Genomic DNA, 19,105 nt, shown 5'->3' with positions numbered 1-19,105 from the left:
AGTATAAAAATATCAGTAAAGGGCCCCCACCCCCACTGGTGAAATATCATCAATAAAGTGCCCCCACCCCTACTGGTGTAAAGTCACCATTAAAGTGCCCCCACCCTTACCTAAGTGGTGTTATGTAACAATCAAAGCAACGCCTCCCCCCCCCCCCCCACGGGTGTAAAGTTACACTGGCAGCGCCGGCTTTTTTTCTGTCCTTCACCTTGAGCACCCTCGTATAAAACTTCGAGTCAGACAAGCGTTCGTTTGATTGGCTCAGAAGTGTGACAGTCAACGAGTGCTGCACACGACGTTGTCATTGATACATTGGTTGCTTCGTGGTTACAGCAGACATCGACAGTTAGTGCTAAAATATAGGCAGGTAATCTCTCGCTAAATGTTATATACAAATTTATGTAAAGACTTAAATTAATTAAAACTTTATATTCGTGTGTAGAAAAACACCTTTAATTATAAAAGTTGAGAACAAATACTTTATTTACTTATTCTCACAACAAACATAACTTTCAAGGATAGAACATGTAAGTTTAATTCTTATATATAAAGTTCAAACCTAGTATGTGTCTCTGTATGTGACAGACGGACTTAAAGATGACATGTATAAAGAAAAAATAAATCTCGACTTGATCGCATTTGTGTATATTTTTAAAGTGTTTAAAATTTTCTGTACTCAAATCTAAATTGATGTATAGAAAACTCAATATTGATCATTTTCAAAACTAATTTTCATTTTCCAACTGAACAGTTTAAAATTGACGTGAAGTGCATAGAATAGAATCAAGCTAAATATATTACCCTTCACAAAAATTATATTTTTGTTTGAAACGTTATACAACTTACATCATTTTCCATCAGTTCCTTCCATTGACAGATGACTTTAAAAAAATTACATCAGAAAAACAAATTACTTCCTTTTATTTTGTTTTGCTGTTGGAAAAAAAATTTAGTTGAATATTTTTAATTGATAAAATAAACGACGGAGTGACACAAGATCTAATAATTTACCGTTGCTTTTTTTCATTTGGTGGATTATGCCCACAAAGTGACGCAAATTCATACCAGTTGGCAAAAAGGGAAGAAAGAGGGGGGGGGGGGTCATGTTTGTGTCTATGTTTCGTTTACGTTTGAGTTTACATAATTTTTAAAAATAGTTTTTTAAATAGTTGTTTTTTCGTTATTTTTTTAGTTTATAGTTGCGTTTGCGTTTATGTTGCGTTTATGTATACTTTTGAGTTTGTGCTTATGTTTCTGTTTGTCTGAATGTTTAAGTTTATGTTTGCTCTTGTTTTCATGTCTATTTTTCCGGTAAAGTTTGCCTTTATGTAAATGTTTGCGTTTATGTTAGCCTTTGTGTTTCCAATTAAGTTTGCGTTTATGTTTTAGTTTGCGTTAATGTTTGTGTTTGATTTTATGTTTATGTTCAATTTGCGTTTATGATTATGTTTGCGTTTACGATTGTGTTTATGTTTCCATATATGTTTGCGTTTTTGTTTTCGTATACGTTGTGTTTATGTTTGCATTTTGTGTTTATATTTTTACAAACGTCCATATTTACACATAGACCTTTCATTGACAAATTTATAAATGCCCAAACATCGGAGAGCTCAGGGTATATGATGCTTAATGAGCATATAAGTCACGGCCCTTTACAAATAATGTTTACCTCAAATACCAGTGCAGTGCCTTGCCGGTACGGCTAGTGCGTTATAAAGCTAAACTTTCAGTCTTCTGTAAGAGACGTCCGTTTGTTATTATTACAAGGTTCCAATACTATAATCAATTCTAAATAGGATACGCTGGTCAGTTCTTCTTATTCCATTATATTTAATTTATCTAGGTCTACCGATTAACTAAATTAAGCCTTAAGTTGTTGGAGAACAGTAGGCCAAACAAACATTAATTAGTTAAAAAACAAAACAAGAATAAAAACACAATTGATTATTGAATTTCTTCACTAAACTCTTTCAGGCCTCAAAATAGATTAAATATTCTATATAAATCTTTGTTTGTTAGCAATGAAATTTGTTAAATAAGATATAATGTAATTGAAAATAATACTTGGCGTAATTTTACTTTCTTACGGAGACTATTAGTACAATCGAGAAATATGTTCACGAAATGACCTGCGGCCAGCAGAATCCACGGCGTGTTGGACACACTTTAATTAAGTTACTGGTTCGAAACCCATGCAGTCTTATCATTTTATTTTTAAATCTTCCGATACAGGTAGTACACAGTGGTCGGTAAAAAAGATAAAATACGTTTTTAAAAATTCGAATAATGATTGGGGTTTTAACGGATTTATTTCAGACAATGTATCTGTTTGTGCATTCATAAAAGTAACGAGATGTTTTGTTGATAAATATATAAATAGATAGATATTTTACCCCTAGGAGTATGCGAATGTTATATTTAATGTGTGAAAGTTACCGTTAAGCCAACCCAACCCCCCCCCCTTTTTGTATGCAAGCGTCCACAAAAGTTCACCATGACCCACCCCCTCTCGCATGGGCGTCATAAATTGATGTCCCAGGGGCTCTAAGAACGGGGATTCATTTGGGATTAAACGACCATAAAATTGTGAAGTAGGAGAGTTGGAATAAGGTTTGCTTTGTGCATTCAACCGTTTCCTGTCTGAAAACTGGGTCGTCTAACATTGAAAAATTTAATTTAAATGTATTCTAGCTATTTGAATTTTTTTTCCAAAGTTTTTTTTTCTCTTCGACGTGTCACGATCGTTGGCGGTTCCAGTCAGTGGCGTCACTGTATCAGGTTTCACATGGGTGGGGTAACGGCTGGTCCAGTCAGTGGCGTCGCTGGGTCAGGTTTCATCTGGGTGGGGTAACTGCTGGTCTCATCCCCCCCCCTCCCCTGTCCAACAATTTAGCATTAGTTACTTACTGTTGAATTTTCCAAAATGGATAAACATTGTTTTGATATTTTTAGATTGGGTGTTACCCCTTCAATGGTGTCACCCGGTGCGGACCCCACCCACCCCACCCCACCCCGTCATGTAACGCCGCAGGTTAAAACAAAAAACAAGTCTAAACTTGTCATTTCTAAAAATAACTTTTTGAAACTCAACCTAGCTCACCTTGATGTTAGACCGTAACTTGATTTGACTGAAGAAATTAAAACCGAACCGTAAGTCATCCAGTCCTGCTTTCTTGTTATTAAAATATTGACTGTTGACTTGGTTTTCCACGCAGGCTGTTTGGTTGCCATAGTTACCGCTAAACAACAGATCAAAGATGGCGAGCTCGCTGACGTCACTAGTGCTGCTGGTCTGGCTGCCCGTGGTCAGGGGTGTCACGTGTGACGAGGTCGTTGACCTCTCGCACGTCCTGGGGCCAGACTCGATCTTCTTCCCCGTCTTCAACCTGCCCTTTAACCTCACGGTCCTGGAGAGGGGGCAGACGGCAGACGGCTATTGGTGAGTTGACCAGACGGCTATTGGTGAGTTGACCAGACGGCTATTGGTGAGTTGACCAGACGGCTATTGGTGAGTTGACCAGACGGCTATTGGTGAGTTGACCAGACGGCTATTGGTGAGTTGACCAGACGGCTATTGGTGAGTTGACCAGACGGCTATTGGTCAGTTGACCAGACGGTTATGGGTCAGTTGACCAGACGGCTGTTGGTGAGTTGACCAGACGGCTATTGGTCAGTTGACCAGACGGCTATTGGTGAGTTGACCAGACGGCTATTGGTGAGTTGACCAGACGGCTATTGGTGAGTTGACCAGACGGCTATTGGTGAGTTGACCAGACGGCTATTGGTTTGTCCTAACTGTTCTCTGTGTCCTCAGTGTCTCCCATGTCCTTAATGTCCTCCATTGACCTAATGTGCTTAAGGTCCTCCATATCTTTTATGTCCCCAATGTATGGAATGTCCTCTATGTCCTCCATGTCCTGAATGTCTTCAATGTCCTTCAGGTTCGAATACAACAAGTTCGACACCTTGGAGCACATGGGTACTCACCTGGACGCACCTGCACACGTCCATAAAGGTGGCTGGAGGGTCCACGAGATTCCTGTCAGTCGTCTGGTCGGGCCTGGTGTCGTCATTGACGTGCGGCAACAAGTTAAAAATAACCCGGACTACAGGGTCACGTGAGTGATTCTTACCCCTAGTGTCAACCCTTGTGTTGACCCAAGTGCCAACCCTAGTGCCAACCCTAGTGCCAACCCTAGTATCAACCCTAGTATCGACCCTATTGCCAACCCTAGTGTTAACCTTAGTGCCAACCCTTGTGTTGACCCAAGTGCCAACCCTAGTGCCAACCCTAGTGCCAACCCTAGTGCCAACCTTAGTGCCAACCCTAGTGTCAACCCTAGTATCAACCCTAGTGTCGACCCTATTGCCAACCCTAGTGTTAACCTTAGTGCCAACCCTAATGTTGACCCAAGTGCCAACCCTAGTGTCAACCCTAGTGCCAACCCTAGTGCCAACCCTAGTGTCGACCCAAGTGCCAACCCTAGTGCCAACCCTAGTGCCAACCCTAGTGTCAACCTTAGTGCCAACCCTAGTGTCAACCCTAGTATCAACCCTAGTGTCGACCCTATTGCCAACCCTAGTGTTAACCTTAGTGTCGACCCAAGTGCCAACCCTAGTGCCAACCCTAGTATCAACCCTAGTGTCAACCTTAGTGCCAACCCTAGTGCCAACCCTAGTATCAACCCTAGTGTCAACCTTAGTGCCAACCCTAGTGTTAACCCTAGTGCCAACCCTAGTATCAACCCTAGTATCAACCCTAGTGTCAACCCTAGTGCCAACCCTAGTGTCGACCGTAGTGTCAAACTTAGTTCCAACCCTAGTGCCAACCCTAGTGTCGACCCAAGTGCCAACCTTAGAGTCAACCCTAGTTTTTTACAACAGTCTTAAGGAATATTTCCCTCACAAAAGTCCTGTCTATTTTTAGAGTCGCAGATCTACAGAGGTACGAGCGCCGTTACGGCAGGATTCCTGACGGTGCCGCAGTCTTTATGTGGTCAGGCTGGGACGTCAGGTACCCCGACCCACAGACCGTCTTCAACACCCCAACCCCTAACGACATTTCCACATATCATTTTCCTGGTAAGTTAACAAGTACACCTGACCTAGTTAACAACTTTGACCTAAATACCCACACTTGACCTGGTTACCCACACTTCACCTAGTTACCCACACTTCACCTATAGTTCACCACACCTTACCTAGTGAACCTCACCTGCACCAGTTCACCTCACCTGACCCAGTTCACCTCACCTGCCCCAGTTCACCTCACCTGCCCCAGTTCACCTCACCTGCCCCAGTTCACCTCACCTGACCCAGTTCATCTCACCTGCCCCAGTTCATCTAACCTGACCTAGTTAACCACACCTGACCCAGTTCACCTCACCTGCCCTAGTTCACCTCACCTGCCCCAGTTCACTTTACCTGCCCCAGTTCAGCTCACCTGCTCCAGTTCACCTCACCTGCACCAGTTCACCTCACCTGCCCCAGTTCACCTCACCTGCCCCAGTTCACCTCACCTGCCCCAGTTCATCTCACCTGCCCCAGTTCATCTCACCTGACCTAGTTAACCACACCTGACCCAGTTCACCTCACCTGCCCTAGTTCACCTCACCTGCCCCAGTTCACTTTATCTGCCCCAGTTCAGCTCACCTGCCCCAGTTCATCTCACCTGCCCAAGTTCACCTCACCTGCCCCAGTTCACCTCACCTGCCCCAGTTCACCTCACCTGCCCCAGTTCACCTCACCTGACTAGTGAACCTCACCTGCCCCAGTTCACCTCACCTGCCCCAGTTCACCTCACCTGCCCCAGTTAACCTCACCTGCCCCAGTTCACCTCACCTGCCCCAGTTCACCTCACCTGCCCCAGTTCATCTCACCTGACCCAGTTCACCTCACCTGACTAGTGAACCTCACCTGCCCCAGTTCATCTTACCTGACCTAGTTAACCACACCTGACCCAGTTCACGTCATCTGCCCTAGTTCACCTCACCTGCCCCAGTTCACTTTATCTGCCCCAGTTCAGCTCACCTGCCCCAGTTCATCTCACCTGACCTAGTTAACCACACCTGCCCCAGTTCACCTCACCTGCCCTAGTTCACCTCACCTGACCTAGTGAACCTCACCTGCCCTAGTTAACCACACCTGCCCCAGTTCACCTCACCTGCCCTAGTTCACCTCACCTGACCTAGTAAACCTCACCTGCCCTAGTTCACCTCACCTGCCCCAGTTCACCTCACCTGCTCCAGTGAACCTCACCTGACCTAGTGAACCTCACCTGCCCCCGTTCACCTCACCTGACCTAGTTCACCTCACCTGCCCCAGTTCACCTCACCTGCCCTAGTTCACCTCACCTGACCTAGTGAACCTCACCTGCCCTAGTTAACCACACCTGCCCCAGTTCACCTCACCTGCCCTAGTTCACCTCACCTGCCCCAGTTCACCTCACCTGACCTAGTTCACCTCACCTGCCCCAGTTCACCTCACCTGCTCCAGTTCACCTCACCTGACCTAGTGAACCTCACCTGCCCCAGTTCACCTCACCTGACCTAGTTCACCTCACCTGCCCCAGTTCACCTCACCTGCCCCAGTTCACCTCACCTGCCCCAGTTCATCTCACCTGACCTAATTCACCTCACCTGCTCCAGTTCACCTCACCTGACCTAGTGAACCTCACCTGCCCCAGTTCACCTCACCTGACCTAGTTCACCTCACCTGCCCCAGTTCACCTCACCTGCCCCAGTTCACCTCACCTGACCTAGTGAACCTCACCTGCCCCAGTTCACCTCACCTGACCTAGTTCACCTCACCTGCCCCAGTTCACCTCACCTGCCCCAGTTCACCTCACCTGCCCCAGTTCACCTCACCTGCCCCAGTTCACCTCACCTGCCCCAGTTCACCTCACCTGCCCCAGTTCACCTCACCTGCCCCAGTTCACCTCACCTGACCCAGTTCACCTCACCTGACCTAGTGAACCTCACCTGCCCCAGTTCACCTCACCTGACCTAGTTCACCTCACCTGCCCCAGTTCACCTCACCTGCCCCAGTTCACCTCACCTGCCCTAGTTCACCTCACCTGCCCTAGTTCACCTCACCTGCCCCAGTTCACCTCACCTGCCCCAGTTCATCTCACCTGACCCAATTCACCTCACCTGACTAGTGAACCTCACCTGCCCCAGTTCACCTCACCTGACCTAGTGAACCTCACCTGCCCCAGTTCACCTCAAATGACCTAGTAAACCTCACCTGCCCCAGTTCACCTCACCTGCCCCAGTTCATCTCACCTGACCCAGTTCACCTCACCTGCCATAGTTCACCTCACCTGACTAGTGAACCTCACCTGACCTAGTGAACCTAACCTGCCCCAGTTCACCTCACCTGCCCCAGTTCACCTCACCTGCCCCAGTTCAGCTCACCTGACCTAGTGAACCTCACCTGACCTAGTTCACCTCACCTGACCCAGTTCACCACACCTGCCCCAGTTCACCTCACCTGCCCCAGTTCAGCTCACCTGTTGCATGACCTCAGGTTTTCACCTGGATGCCGTCAACTGGCTGATCAAGTCCCGCACCATCTACATGCTGGGTGTGGACACTCCCTCCATAGACTTCGGCCAGTCCAGAGTCTTTGAAGTCCACCAGGCTTTCACCGCCGCCAGGATCCTGGGCCTGGAGAACGTCAACAACCTGGGCAGACTGCCCGCTAGTGGCGCCACGGTCGTGGCCGCACCGGTCAAGCTGCAGGACGGAAGTGGCGTGCCCATCAGGATACTCGGTCTCGTGCCTGAAGGTCGCACAGGGCTCAGGGGGAGAGCCAAGCGGTCGTCTGCTAGACTGATCTAGGGCGTCACGTGATCTGATGTCAGAAATATTTCCAGTTGAAAGCCAGTAGGTTCAGCTTTGGGGGTTGGTCGTTAAACTTTAAGTCAAACACTTTCTTCGTATATTCGATATTATATTAAGACGACTTGACATTTTTTAATAATAAATTTTTTTAATATATATATATATATATATATATATATATATATATATATATATATATATATATATATATATATATATATATATATATATATATATATATATATATATATATATATATATATATATATATATTTATTTATTTATTTATATATATATATATATATATATATATATATATATATATATATATATATATATATATATATATATATGTTTAAAATAATCAAGTTATACAAATGTATGTATGCATCTCATTTCATGTTCGCCAAGGCGCCAAAACTTATCAAAAGTGAAACCTCTATAAAATCTGGCAAACCAGTCAAATAAAAGACGGAAACTTGGTATTAATGATTTCACGCTTTTTCTTTTATTCTTTTGTTCTTGTTGTTATATTTATATTATTAGTTTTGAATTAACGACTTTTAATATATGTGTCATTCCTTAGTATGTTTTATCTAACTAATAATTAAGTGAAACAATAGTCTTTTATTTTGCTTAATACTAAAATATTTAAAGGAGATGTATGGACATCCTTATAAGACTATTTAAAGATGAGTAATAATTCACGATGTGGTTTTTGAACGTTCGCCTATTTTTCACACAACAGCTGATGTAGATTTATAATTTTATTTTTCACACAACAGTGTGTGTTAGTTACTATAGAACAAGGGCTGCTGTAGTATATATATTTGTTTTTTACAAGGCTACTATAATGGTACACAAAAAATATTTTGGAATAATTTTTTTTTCGTCGAATTTTGGGCCCCGTAAACGGTCTGCCTCACCCCCTTCCCTTCTTTGCCTGGCCAGGCTACATGGTAGCAGGGGCGTAGCGAGGGGGGGGGGGCGGGGGGGGGCGGGGGTGCGGACCGCACCGGGTGACACCATTTAGGGGGTGACACCAAGGCAAAATATAGTAAAATATATAAAGAAAAACTTGATGGGGGTGCAAATCGAAAGTTTGAGGGGGGGGGTGCAAATTGAAAGGTTGAGGGGGGGGGGGTGCAAGTCGAAAACTTGAAAGTTTGTCCCCGGGAAGGGTCGCTACACCTCTGGGGGGTGACACCATTGTGCCGCACCGGGTGACACCCGACCTCGCTACGCCACTGGTTCACTGAAGCTCATACTAACGAGCAAACTACAGATCACACTGAAGTTCATACCAAAGATCATACTAAAGATCATAATAAAGATCATAGTCTCTGTCTCGTGAAATATTAGAATGAGAACGTCAATAAATCTCGTGCCCATCGAGGCGTGTCAAGTGTTTGCTAATAATCTTGTAGCGAGATCAACGGTTTTACGTTTTCAGAACGTAAATACTGAAATTATACTTGGGTCTGAATTTTTCAACAATACCTTGTCCAGGCTACCATAATTATAATGTGTGTGTGTGTGTGTGTTACTGTGTGTGTATATATTTGCATACATAAATAGTAGTTTTAGCACACATTTTCTTAAAATAAGACGCATAGGCACGTAAATAAAACGTACACTTAAAAGTAATATGCGTGCTATGAATTTCAATATAAGCAACGTTGTAGCACATAAGAACTTAAATAAGCATACACCTAAAAAACAATGCAAACATGCACACACAAATAGCGTGATACAATGTAATCATACATGGACAAATCAATGATTGAAAAACGAAAAAACAATTTTCTTTTTCTCTCTTGATATAAACATGTTTATATAAACTTTCAAATATATTATATAGATATATTGATTTACAATATATATATATATATATATATATATATATATATATGTATACATATATATATATAAATACATATATATACATATATATACATATATATACATATATATACATATAAATACATATATATATATATATATATATATATATATATATATATATATATATATATATATATATATATATCTTCCTTTTGTTGTTTAGTATACCGTCATGTAAACATTGCCGCCCATAGAGAGAGCACACAGTTCGTAGCAGCGGGACACATCTAACAGTTTACAGCAATCAATAAAGGGAGATTATAAAATAATACATTTATTTCAATTTCTAAAATTACTTCCCTTTGAGATACTTCCTAGTTTTCTACTTCATTTCATTAATTTGTTGCGGTTTATGTGGTAAAAACCGTCTGAAATGCGTCATATGTATTTACACACAATACACATACGCTTTCAACGTAGCTCATGTAAACTTTGTTATTTTTTAGTATCTACTCTGTCCTGTTTAATAGACGTAATGTTTGAATTCAAGAGATTCCAACACTGTTTTTAAGATAGGCCCACCTATGTTTTTTCACCTATTTGAAATGTTTAAATACCTACCTAAATTAAGTTACTGGATTCTGAATTATTTAAAAAAAATTACTTTTCTGAAATTTGAAAATAATCCAGTCCTATATTCAATTATCTGTGTTTCTGTAACTATGGTGATTTGCGGAGCGTTAATGTAACAAAATTAAAGTTAAAAAGTAATTGTTACAATTTGAGTTTAATTAAATGAATATAAAAAAGTTTAAATAAAATTAAAATTTTACAAAAGAAATCAAACGTATAAGTGTGTGTGTATGTGTACACAACACACATCGGCCAACAAGCCTAATCCTGTCTACGTCACTGTTTGTGCTGTAATTTTAGTTTCTAAACAATGAAATGTCTTCCTTCTTGTTTGTTTATCCACACCCTCATCAATCAGGTCCCCCCACCTCCCCACCCCAACCCCCACCTCACCCCACTGTGACCGTTTCAGTTGACAACTGACTTTGATGAAATATTCGGATCGATTTTCTGTTTTCAGGTAACTCATCCGAGGATCTGATGTCGGAGGTCTATGTTTACTTCGTGATACATTCACATCCAAATTAGCTTCAATGTAAAACCCTTCCATTTACTTCATTGCAATACATTTTACGGGGAAATAGTCATAACCATATTCTGATCTGTGAATAGCTAATCTATATTAAATATATTTTCAAGATTAAAAAAGTAAAACATGAATTGTAGCACACGCAAGAGTCCTTTTAAAAACAATCATGTTTAATACAGAGAATTTTCTTTTAACGTTTTCGTTTTCCTCTATATTAATTGTATACTTATTTTAACATATAACCATCACGAAAAAAGATCCACATAAATCTATGTGACTATATATAACACATGTATACAATGGATATATATATATATATATATATATATATATATATGTATATATATATATTTATATATATATATATATATATATATATATATATATATATATATATATATATATATATATATATATATACAAATATATGTGAATATATATATATATATATATATATATATATATATATATATATATATATATATATATATATATATATATATATATATATAAATATATGTTCGTACTACAAATCGTTAGGAAATTATTAAACAAATATTGATATTTTGATCCAACCTTTTCATTAATTCACTTGTAAAATTCAAATCAAAGAAAACGATGTATTTGACGTTTTGAATCGAATCTTAGCTTTCTTAAGTCTTGTGATGCGTTTCTTCCCTTTCGACCGTTTAACAGTTTCTCTTGTATTTGTTACAGTTAGATGGATTTGGTAAACATTAAGTGATTTAAAGGGTCTTTGCATTTTTCTTTAGAGTCTTGGTGGATGAAACAGTTTTAACCGGTTTATTTATTATGTTAAGCCCAGAGAAAAACGTGGTTGATTATCGATAGATTGTTAACTCAAGGACGTTTGGACGTGTGTAGGTTGAAATAAAACTTCAAATAGGTCAATGTAATTTATGATAAACGCAGTAACAGAATCTTTGGAGTGTGAGCTCAATGACAGGCTAAAGTGTGTAGGTTGAAAACAAACTTTGGAAACAAATATGTCAAGGAGCGTGTAGGTACGTGTGTCTGAGAGTGTAGGTCCATGTCTATAAATGTGAATGTTATATAAGTGTTTAGGATCATGTATGTAAGTGTGTAGGTCCATGTGTGTGAGTGGGTGTGTATGTCAACGATCTATAAATGTGTTAGGCCATGTCTATAGTGTGTAAGCTCATGTGACTAAGTTTGTAGGTCCATGTCTATGTGTGTGTAGGCCCATGTCTATAAATGTGTAGGTCATTTCTATAAATGTGTAGGTACATGTCTGTAAGTGTAGGTCCATGTCTATAGTGTGTAGGTCCATGTCTATAAATGTGTAGGTCATTTCTATAAGTGTTTAGGTCCATGTCTATAAATGTGTAGGTCATTTCTATAAGTGTTTAGGTCCATGTCTATAAATGTGTAGGTCATATTTATAAGTGTTTAGGTCATTTCTATAAGTGTTTAGGTCCATGTATGTAAGTGTGAATGTCCATGTCTATGGGTGTGTAGGTCAACGTCTATAAATGTGTAGGTCCATGTGTCTAAGTGTAAAGTTATGTCTATAAGTTTATAGGTCCATATCTATGGGTGTGTTTGTCAATTTCTATAAATGTGTAGGCTCATGTCTATGAGGGTTCCCAGAAAGAACCGCAACGGAAAAAAGCGCAACGGAAAAAAGCGCAAATCAAAAAGCGCAACGGAAATAAGCGCACACGGAAAAAACCGCAAAGAGAAAAAAGCGCACACAGAAAAAAGCGCAAACAGAAAAAAGCGCAAACGGAAAAAAGCGCAAAGAGAAAAAAGCGCACACAGAAAAAAGCGCAAACAGAAAAAAGCGCAAACGGAAAAAAGCGCAAAGAGAAAAAAGCGCACACGGAAAAAAGCGCAAAGAGAAAAAAGCGCAAACGGAAAAAAGCGCAAAGAGAAAAAAGCGCAAACGGAAAAAAGCGCAAACAGAAAAAAGCGCACACGGAAAAAAGCGCAAACGGAAAAAAGCGCAAACGGAAAAAAGCGCAAACAGAAAAAAGCGCAAACGGAAAAAAGCGCAAACAGAAAAAAGCGCACACAGAAAAAAGCGCAAACAGAAAAAAGCGCAAACGGAAAAAAGCGCAAACAGAAAAAAGCGCACACAGAAAAAAGCGCAAACGGAAAAAAGCGCAAACAGAAACAGAAAAATGCGCAACCAGAAAAAACACAACGAAAAATGTGCAAAAAGGAAATTTAGCACAAAGACCATATGGACTAGATGACACATTTATACATGACTGTTAGGGCTGCTGTGAGAGTGTCGTGTTTGATCACGTGATCTACTACCATTTAAAGCGTACCACTACCATCTGCATTCCCATCACCACGATACAGGCGATAATCACTTTACACAATGCCTATTATTTTCTTGGTCAATAATTATTCAACTACTATTCTCGTATAAACATAAAACTATCGACATTACACGAAGTATCTTTCACATTCTCCCTAGTCCGAACTACCTCGCTTGCATACTATAACAACCCGTTCCTATGGCAAAACTTCACTCTCTTTCATCCGCGTCATCAAACATGCATTCGTCATATCTCTCGTAACAACATTCATTCGCACCAAATTAACAATTTTGTATTTAATATTTTTTCACATCATGACGCACCTACCTACCTACCTACTACCCACCTACCTACCTAACTACCTAACTACCCACCTACCCACTTACCCACCTACCCACCTACCCGCCTACATACTTACCAAACTACCCACCAAAAAAGTATCGGCGAAGTTCGTAAGTTTCGTAAACTGTACTAGACATCATTTTTTTAATGAAAATTCATTGACATCATTGACATATGTTACATATATGTTACATTTTGCAACAACCTTAATTAGTGCGTTGGGCTTGTATGAAAACTCACTTCGAACTAACTCAATTACATGCTAAATGTCACTTCCCTCCCAATCGTTCCTATTCTACAGAATTGTGTATACTATTTATTTACATTCTTTAATCTCAATATAACTAAAAAAGACTTTTGTTTGAAGGGTAATGAAAACATGTAAACAAAAGGGACGCTACTCTAAATCTATGCGAATACTTATATGTAGTGGCGTAGGCAGGGGGGTTTATGGGGGGTCATAAACCCCCCCCATAGACCCCTCGGTATATATATATATATATATATATATATATATATATATATATATATATATATATATATATATATATATATATATATATATATATATACATATATATATATTTATATATAAGTGACATTTAGCGCAGTAAATTTAGAGGTTAGGTAGGGTATAATAAATGGTGGGGTTAGGAAAGTTAAGGGGTCCATTCTCTAATAGGCAATCTATGTCTCTTTCGTACTTTCGTGTTGGTTTATTATCGAACCTGTCCTCACCTCACATCACAACAGTTGGGTGACGCTTACCGTGTAATGTTAAAATAAATAGCATGTAATTGAGTTAGTTCGAAGTGAGTTTTCATACAAGCCCAACGCACTAATTAAGGTTGTCGCAAAATGTAACATATATGTAACATATGTCAATGATGTCAATGAATTTTCATTAAAAAAATGATGTCTAGTACAGTTTACGAAACTTACGAACTTCGCCGATACTTTTTTGGTGGGTAGTTTGGTAAGTATGTAGGCGGGTAGGTGGGTAGGTGGGTAAGTGGGTAGTTAGGTAGTTAGGTAGGTAGGTGGGTAGTAGGTAGGTAGGTAGGTGCGTCATGATGTGAAAAAATATTAAATACAAAATTGTTAATTTGGTGCGAATGAATGTTGTTACGAGAGATATGACGAATGTATGTTTGATGACGCGGATGAAAGAGAGTGAAGTTTTGCCATAAGAACGGGTTGTTATAGTATGCAAGCGAGGTAGTTCGGACTAGGGAGAATGTGAAAGATACTTCGTGTAATGTCGATAGTTTTATGTTTATACGAGAATAGTAGTTGAATAATTATTGACCAAGAAAATAATAGGCATTGTGTAAAGTGATTATCGCCTGTATCGTGGTGATGGGAATGCAGATGGTAGTGGTACGCTTTAAATGGTAGTAGATCACGTGATCAAACACGACACTCTCACAGCAGCCCTAACAGTCATGTATAAATGTGTCATCTAGTCCATATGGTCTTTGCGCTAAATTTCCTTTTTGCACATTTTTCGTTGTGTTTTTTCTGGTTGCGCATTTTTCTGTTTCTGTTTGCGCTTTTTTCCGTTTGCGCTTTTTTCTGTGTGCGCTTTTTTCTGTTTGCGCTTTTTTCCGTTTGCGCTTTTTTCTGTTTGCGCTTTTTTCTGTGTGCGCTTTTTTCTGTTTGCGCTTTTTTCCGTTTGCGCTTTTTTCTGTTTGCGCTTTTTTCCGTTTGCGCTTTTTTCCGTTTGCGCTTTTTTCCGTGTGCGCTTTTTTCTGTTTGCGCTTTTTTCTGTTTGCGCTTTTTTCTCTTTGCGCTTTTTTCTGTTTGCGCTTTTTTCTCTTTGCGCTTTTTTCCGTGTGCGCTTTTTTCTCTTTGCGCTTTTTTCCGTTTGCGCTTTTTTCTGTTTGCGCTTTTTTCTGTGTGCGCTTTTTTCTCTTTGCGCTTTTTTCCGTTTGCGCTTTTTTCTCTTTGCGCTTTTTTCTGTGTGCGCTTTTTTCTCTTTGCGCTTTTTTCCGTGTGCGTTTTTTTCCGTTGCGCTTTTTGTTTTGCGCTTTTTTCCGTTGCGCTTTTTTCCGTTGCGGTTCTTTCCGGCCACCGTCTATGAGAGTGTAGGTTCTTACGCTTGTATCGTAAAATGTAATTTAAATTATTGACTTAAGAACTCACAAAACTTTTAACTTTGTTTTATTTAAATTAATTGAGTTTTTTAAGGTAAATATTAAAATGATACACCAATTAATTAAACAACATGGGAATAATATACAAATGTAACTTTAACTAAGACATTAGTAACATCAAAACAATCAATAACACCTGCATATTTTAATTAGTAATAAAAAAAACGTAAACAGATTGTGTTATTTGATGATTGTCTTACCTCGTCATCTTTCGGGAAAGGGGTGTGGTCTATTTACATACAGAAGAAGCCATGTTTTGTTATATTTGAAAACAATGGGGTGGATGTTATAACTGGGGACAATGTATGCCGAAGTGAGGGGGTTTACACTACCATGTTTTACTCAAACCATTTCTGAGTTAAACACAGAGTTCTCGTCTATGTTTCAACGACATCAACGCAGACAGATGACTTGCCAGTATCACATTGGATCATTACATTGTTTATTGCACTATCTAGATACGAACGACGACTTTTACAACCTACACTTGGATTTGACTGCATACACAACCTCACGCTAACACTACAAGACTACATAACCTTCTTCCCCGGCAACAACGAACCTACACTGAAACGTCACATTCTTGCGTACCACGTCACACAGCCACCATCTTTTATTTATACAAAATCCTCACAACATAATATATATATATATATATATATATATATATATATATATATATATATATATATATATATATATATATATGGAGCAGTGGCGTAGCGAAGGGGGGGGGGCGGGGGTGACACCATTTAAGGGGTGACACCAAGGCATAAAAATTGCAAAATATATAGGGAAAAATGATAATTCCAGATTAATTCGAGTGTTAAATAGTCTTTTAAGTGATGCAAATCGAAAGTTTGAGGGGGGGGGGGGGTGCAAATCGAAAGGGTCGCTACGCCTCTGGGGGGTGACACCATTAAGTGCCGCACCGGGTGACACCCGACCTCGCTACGCCACTGCATGGTAGCTCCACCCCTGCCCCACACTCGCCTATACAGACTACTCCACTGAAAGTTTGTTGAAATGTGCGTACAGAAAAAAAAAGGTTGTGAAAACTAGCAAATGAAGTTTGATAACAACTAACTGTCCCGTTTTTACAGATTTGTAATGGAAGTTTGATAACAACTAACTGTCCTGTTTTTACAGAGTTGTAATGGAAGTTTGATAACAACTAACTGTCCTGTTTTTACAGAGTTGTAATGGAAGTTTGATAACAACTAACTGTCCTGTTTTTACAGAGTTGTAATGGAAGTTTGATAACAACTAACTGTCCCGTTTTTACAGAGTTGTAATGGAAGTTTGATAACAACTAACTGTCCTGTTTTTACAGAGTTGTAATGGAAGTTTGATAACAACTAACTGTCCTGTTTTTACAGAGTTGTAATGGAAGTTTGATAACAACTAACTGTCCTGTTTTTACAGAGTTGTAATGGAAGTTTGATAACAACTAACTGTACTGTTTTTACAGAGTTGTAATGGAAGTTTGATAACAACTAACTGTACTGTTTTTACAGAGTTGTAATGGAAGTTTGATAACAACTAACTGTACTGTTTTTACAGAGTTGTAATGGAAGTTTGATAACAACTAACTGTACTGTTTTTACAGAGTTGTAATGGAAGTTTGATAACAACTAACTGTCCCGTTTTTACAGAGTTGTAATGGAAGTTTGATAACAACTAACTGTCCTGTTTTTACAGAGTTGTAATGGAAGTTTGATAACAACTAACTGTCCTGTTTTTACAGAGTTGTAATGGAAGTTTGATAACAACTAACTGTCCCGTTTTTACAGATTTGTAATGGAAGTTTGATAACAACTAACTGTCCTGTTTTTACAGAGTTGTAATGGAAGTTTGATAACAACTAACTGTCCTGTTTTTACAGAGTTGTAATGGAAGTTTGATAACAACTAACTGTCCTGTTTTTACAGAGTTGTAATGGAAGTTTGATAACAACTAACTGTCCTGTTTTTACAGAGTTGTAATGGAAGTTTGATAAAAACTAACTGTCCCGTTTTTACAGAGTTGTAATGGAAGTTTGATAACAACTAACTGTCCCGTTTTTACAGAGTTGTAATGGAAGTTTGATAAAAACTAACTGTCCCGTTTTTACAGAGTTGTAATGGAAGTTTGATAACAACTAACTGTCCTGTTTTTACAGAGTTGTAATGGAAGTTTGATAACAACTAACTGTCCTGTTTTTACAGAGTTGTAATGGAAGTTTGATAACAACTAACTGTCCTGTTTTTACAGAGTTGTAATGGAAGTTTGATAACAACTAACTGTCCTGTTTTTACAGAGTTGTAATGGAAGTTTGATAACAACTAACTGTCCTGTTTTTACAGAGTTGTAATGGAAGTTTGATAACAACTAACTGTCCTGTTTTTACAGAGTTGTAATGGAAGTTTGATAACAACTAACTGTCCTGTTTTTACAGAGTTGTAATGGAAGTTTGATAACAACTAACTGTCCTGTTTTTACAGAGTTGTAATGGAAGTTTGATAACAACTAACTGTCCTGTTTTTACAGAGTTGTAATGGAAGTTTGATAACAACTAACTGTCCTGTTTTTACAGAGTTGTAATGGAAGTTTGATAACAACTAACTGTCCTGTTTTTACAGAGTTGTAATGGAAGTTTGATAACAACTAACTGTACTGTTTTTACAGAGTTGTAATGGAAGTTTGATAACAACTAACTGTCCTGTTTTTACAGAGTTGTAATGGAAGTTTGATAAAAACTAACTGTCCCGTTTTTACAGAGTTGTAATGGAAGTTTGATAACAACTAACTGTCCTGTTTTTACAGAGTTGTAATGGAAGTTTGATAACAACTAACTGTCCTGTTTTTACAGAGTTGTAATGGAAGTTTGATAACAACTAACTGTACTGTTTTTACAGAGTTGTAATGGAAGTTTGATAACAACTAACTGTCCTGTTTTTACAGAGTTGTAATGGAAGTTTGATAAAAACTAACTGTCCCGTTTTTACAGAGTTGTAATGGAAGTTTGATAACAACTAACTGTCCTGTTTTTACAGAGTTGTAATGGAAGTTTGATAACAACTAACTGTCCTGTTTTTACAGAGTTGTAAACAACACTGGACTCAAGTTGTAAACATGTTATAATATTTTTTTGTAAACAATTGTTGCAAATAATTGTTGACTTATCCGTGATACCAGAGATGATACAATATAACTAAATTAACACCGGTGATGTTGTTGATGAAAACGTCGATCGACAATGCAGGCTAGGTTGTCAGATATCGGCCAATCCTTGTTGATCAACCCACCTGTATTGATACTCTCTAGCGTATTTTTAGCCTCGAATATCGATTAATGCCAGACCTAGTGGGCTCGCGCTATCTGAGACACTAACATGTCTTCTACGTCACCAAAGCCTGCTGTCTACGTCACGAGGTGTCTATAAATAAGTGGGTAGCATTGATT

At 39.3% G+C, this 19,105-nt stretch overlaps 1 protein-coding gene across 3 annotated transcripts; it reads left to right on the top strand.

The window, feature by feature from the left end:
- Positions 1–241: 241 nt before the first annotated feature.
- On the top strand, positions 242–8,327 carry LOC131941606 (isatin hydrolase). 3 transcript variants are annotated; one of them, XM_059300931.1, is made up of 6 exons: positions 242–367; positions 3,216–3,439; positions 3,942–4,118; positions 4,928–5,082; positions 7,528–7,886; positions 8,256–8,327. In XM_059300931.1, the coding sequence occupies exons 2-5, from the start codon at positions 3,258–3,260 to the stop codon at positions 7,839–7,841; spliced, it is 828 nt and encodes a 275-aa protein (XP_059156914.1). In that variant the 5' UTR covers positions 242–367; positions 3,216–3,257; the 3' UTR covers positions 7,842–7,886; positions 8,256–8,327. The 3 variants fall into 3 exon arrangements, with proteins under 3 accessions (XP_059156914.1, XP_059156915.1, XP_059156916.1); XM_059300932.1 differs by having other exon boundaries at positions 260–363; XM_059300933.1 differs by lacking the exon at positions 242–367 and adding an exon at positions 374–527.
- Positions 8,328–19,105: the final 10,778 nt, after the last annotated feature.

Source organism: Physella acuta, unplaced genomic scaffold (genome assembly GCF_028476545.2).
Source record: "Physella acuta isolate Inbredline_101_S28 unplaced genomic scaffold, ASM2847654v3 ptg000367l, whole genome shotgun sequence".
NCBI lineage: Eukaryota > Metazoa > Mollusca > Gastropoda > Physidae > Physella > Physella acuta.
This window is presented reverse-complemented; position numbering and strand designations above follow the sequence as displayed.

What these genes read in the sequence shown, in the direction of transcription:
- LOC131941606 (XM_059300931.1), top strand. Translation starts at nt 3,258, where the DNA reads ATGGCGAGCTCGCTGACGTCACTAGTGCTGCTGGTCTGGCTGCCCGTG. An exon ending in CAGACGGCAGACGGCTATTG is followed by an intron (nt 3,440 to 3,941) that starts GTGAGTTGACCA and finishes AATGTCCTTCAG; the next exon opens with GTTCGAATACAACAAGTTCG. An exon ending in TTCCACATATCATTTTCCTG is followed by an intron (nt 5,083 to 7,527) that starts GTAAGTTAACAA and finishes GCATGACCTCAG; the next exon opens with GTTTTCACCTGGATGCCGTC.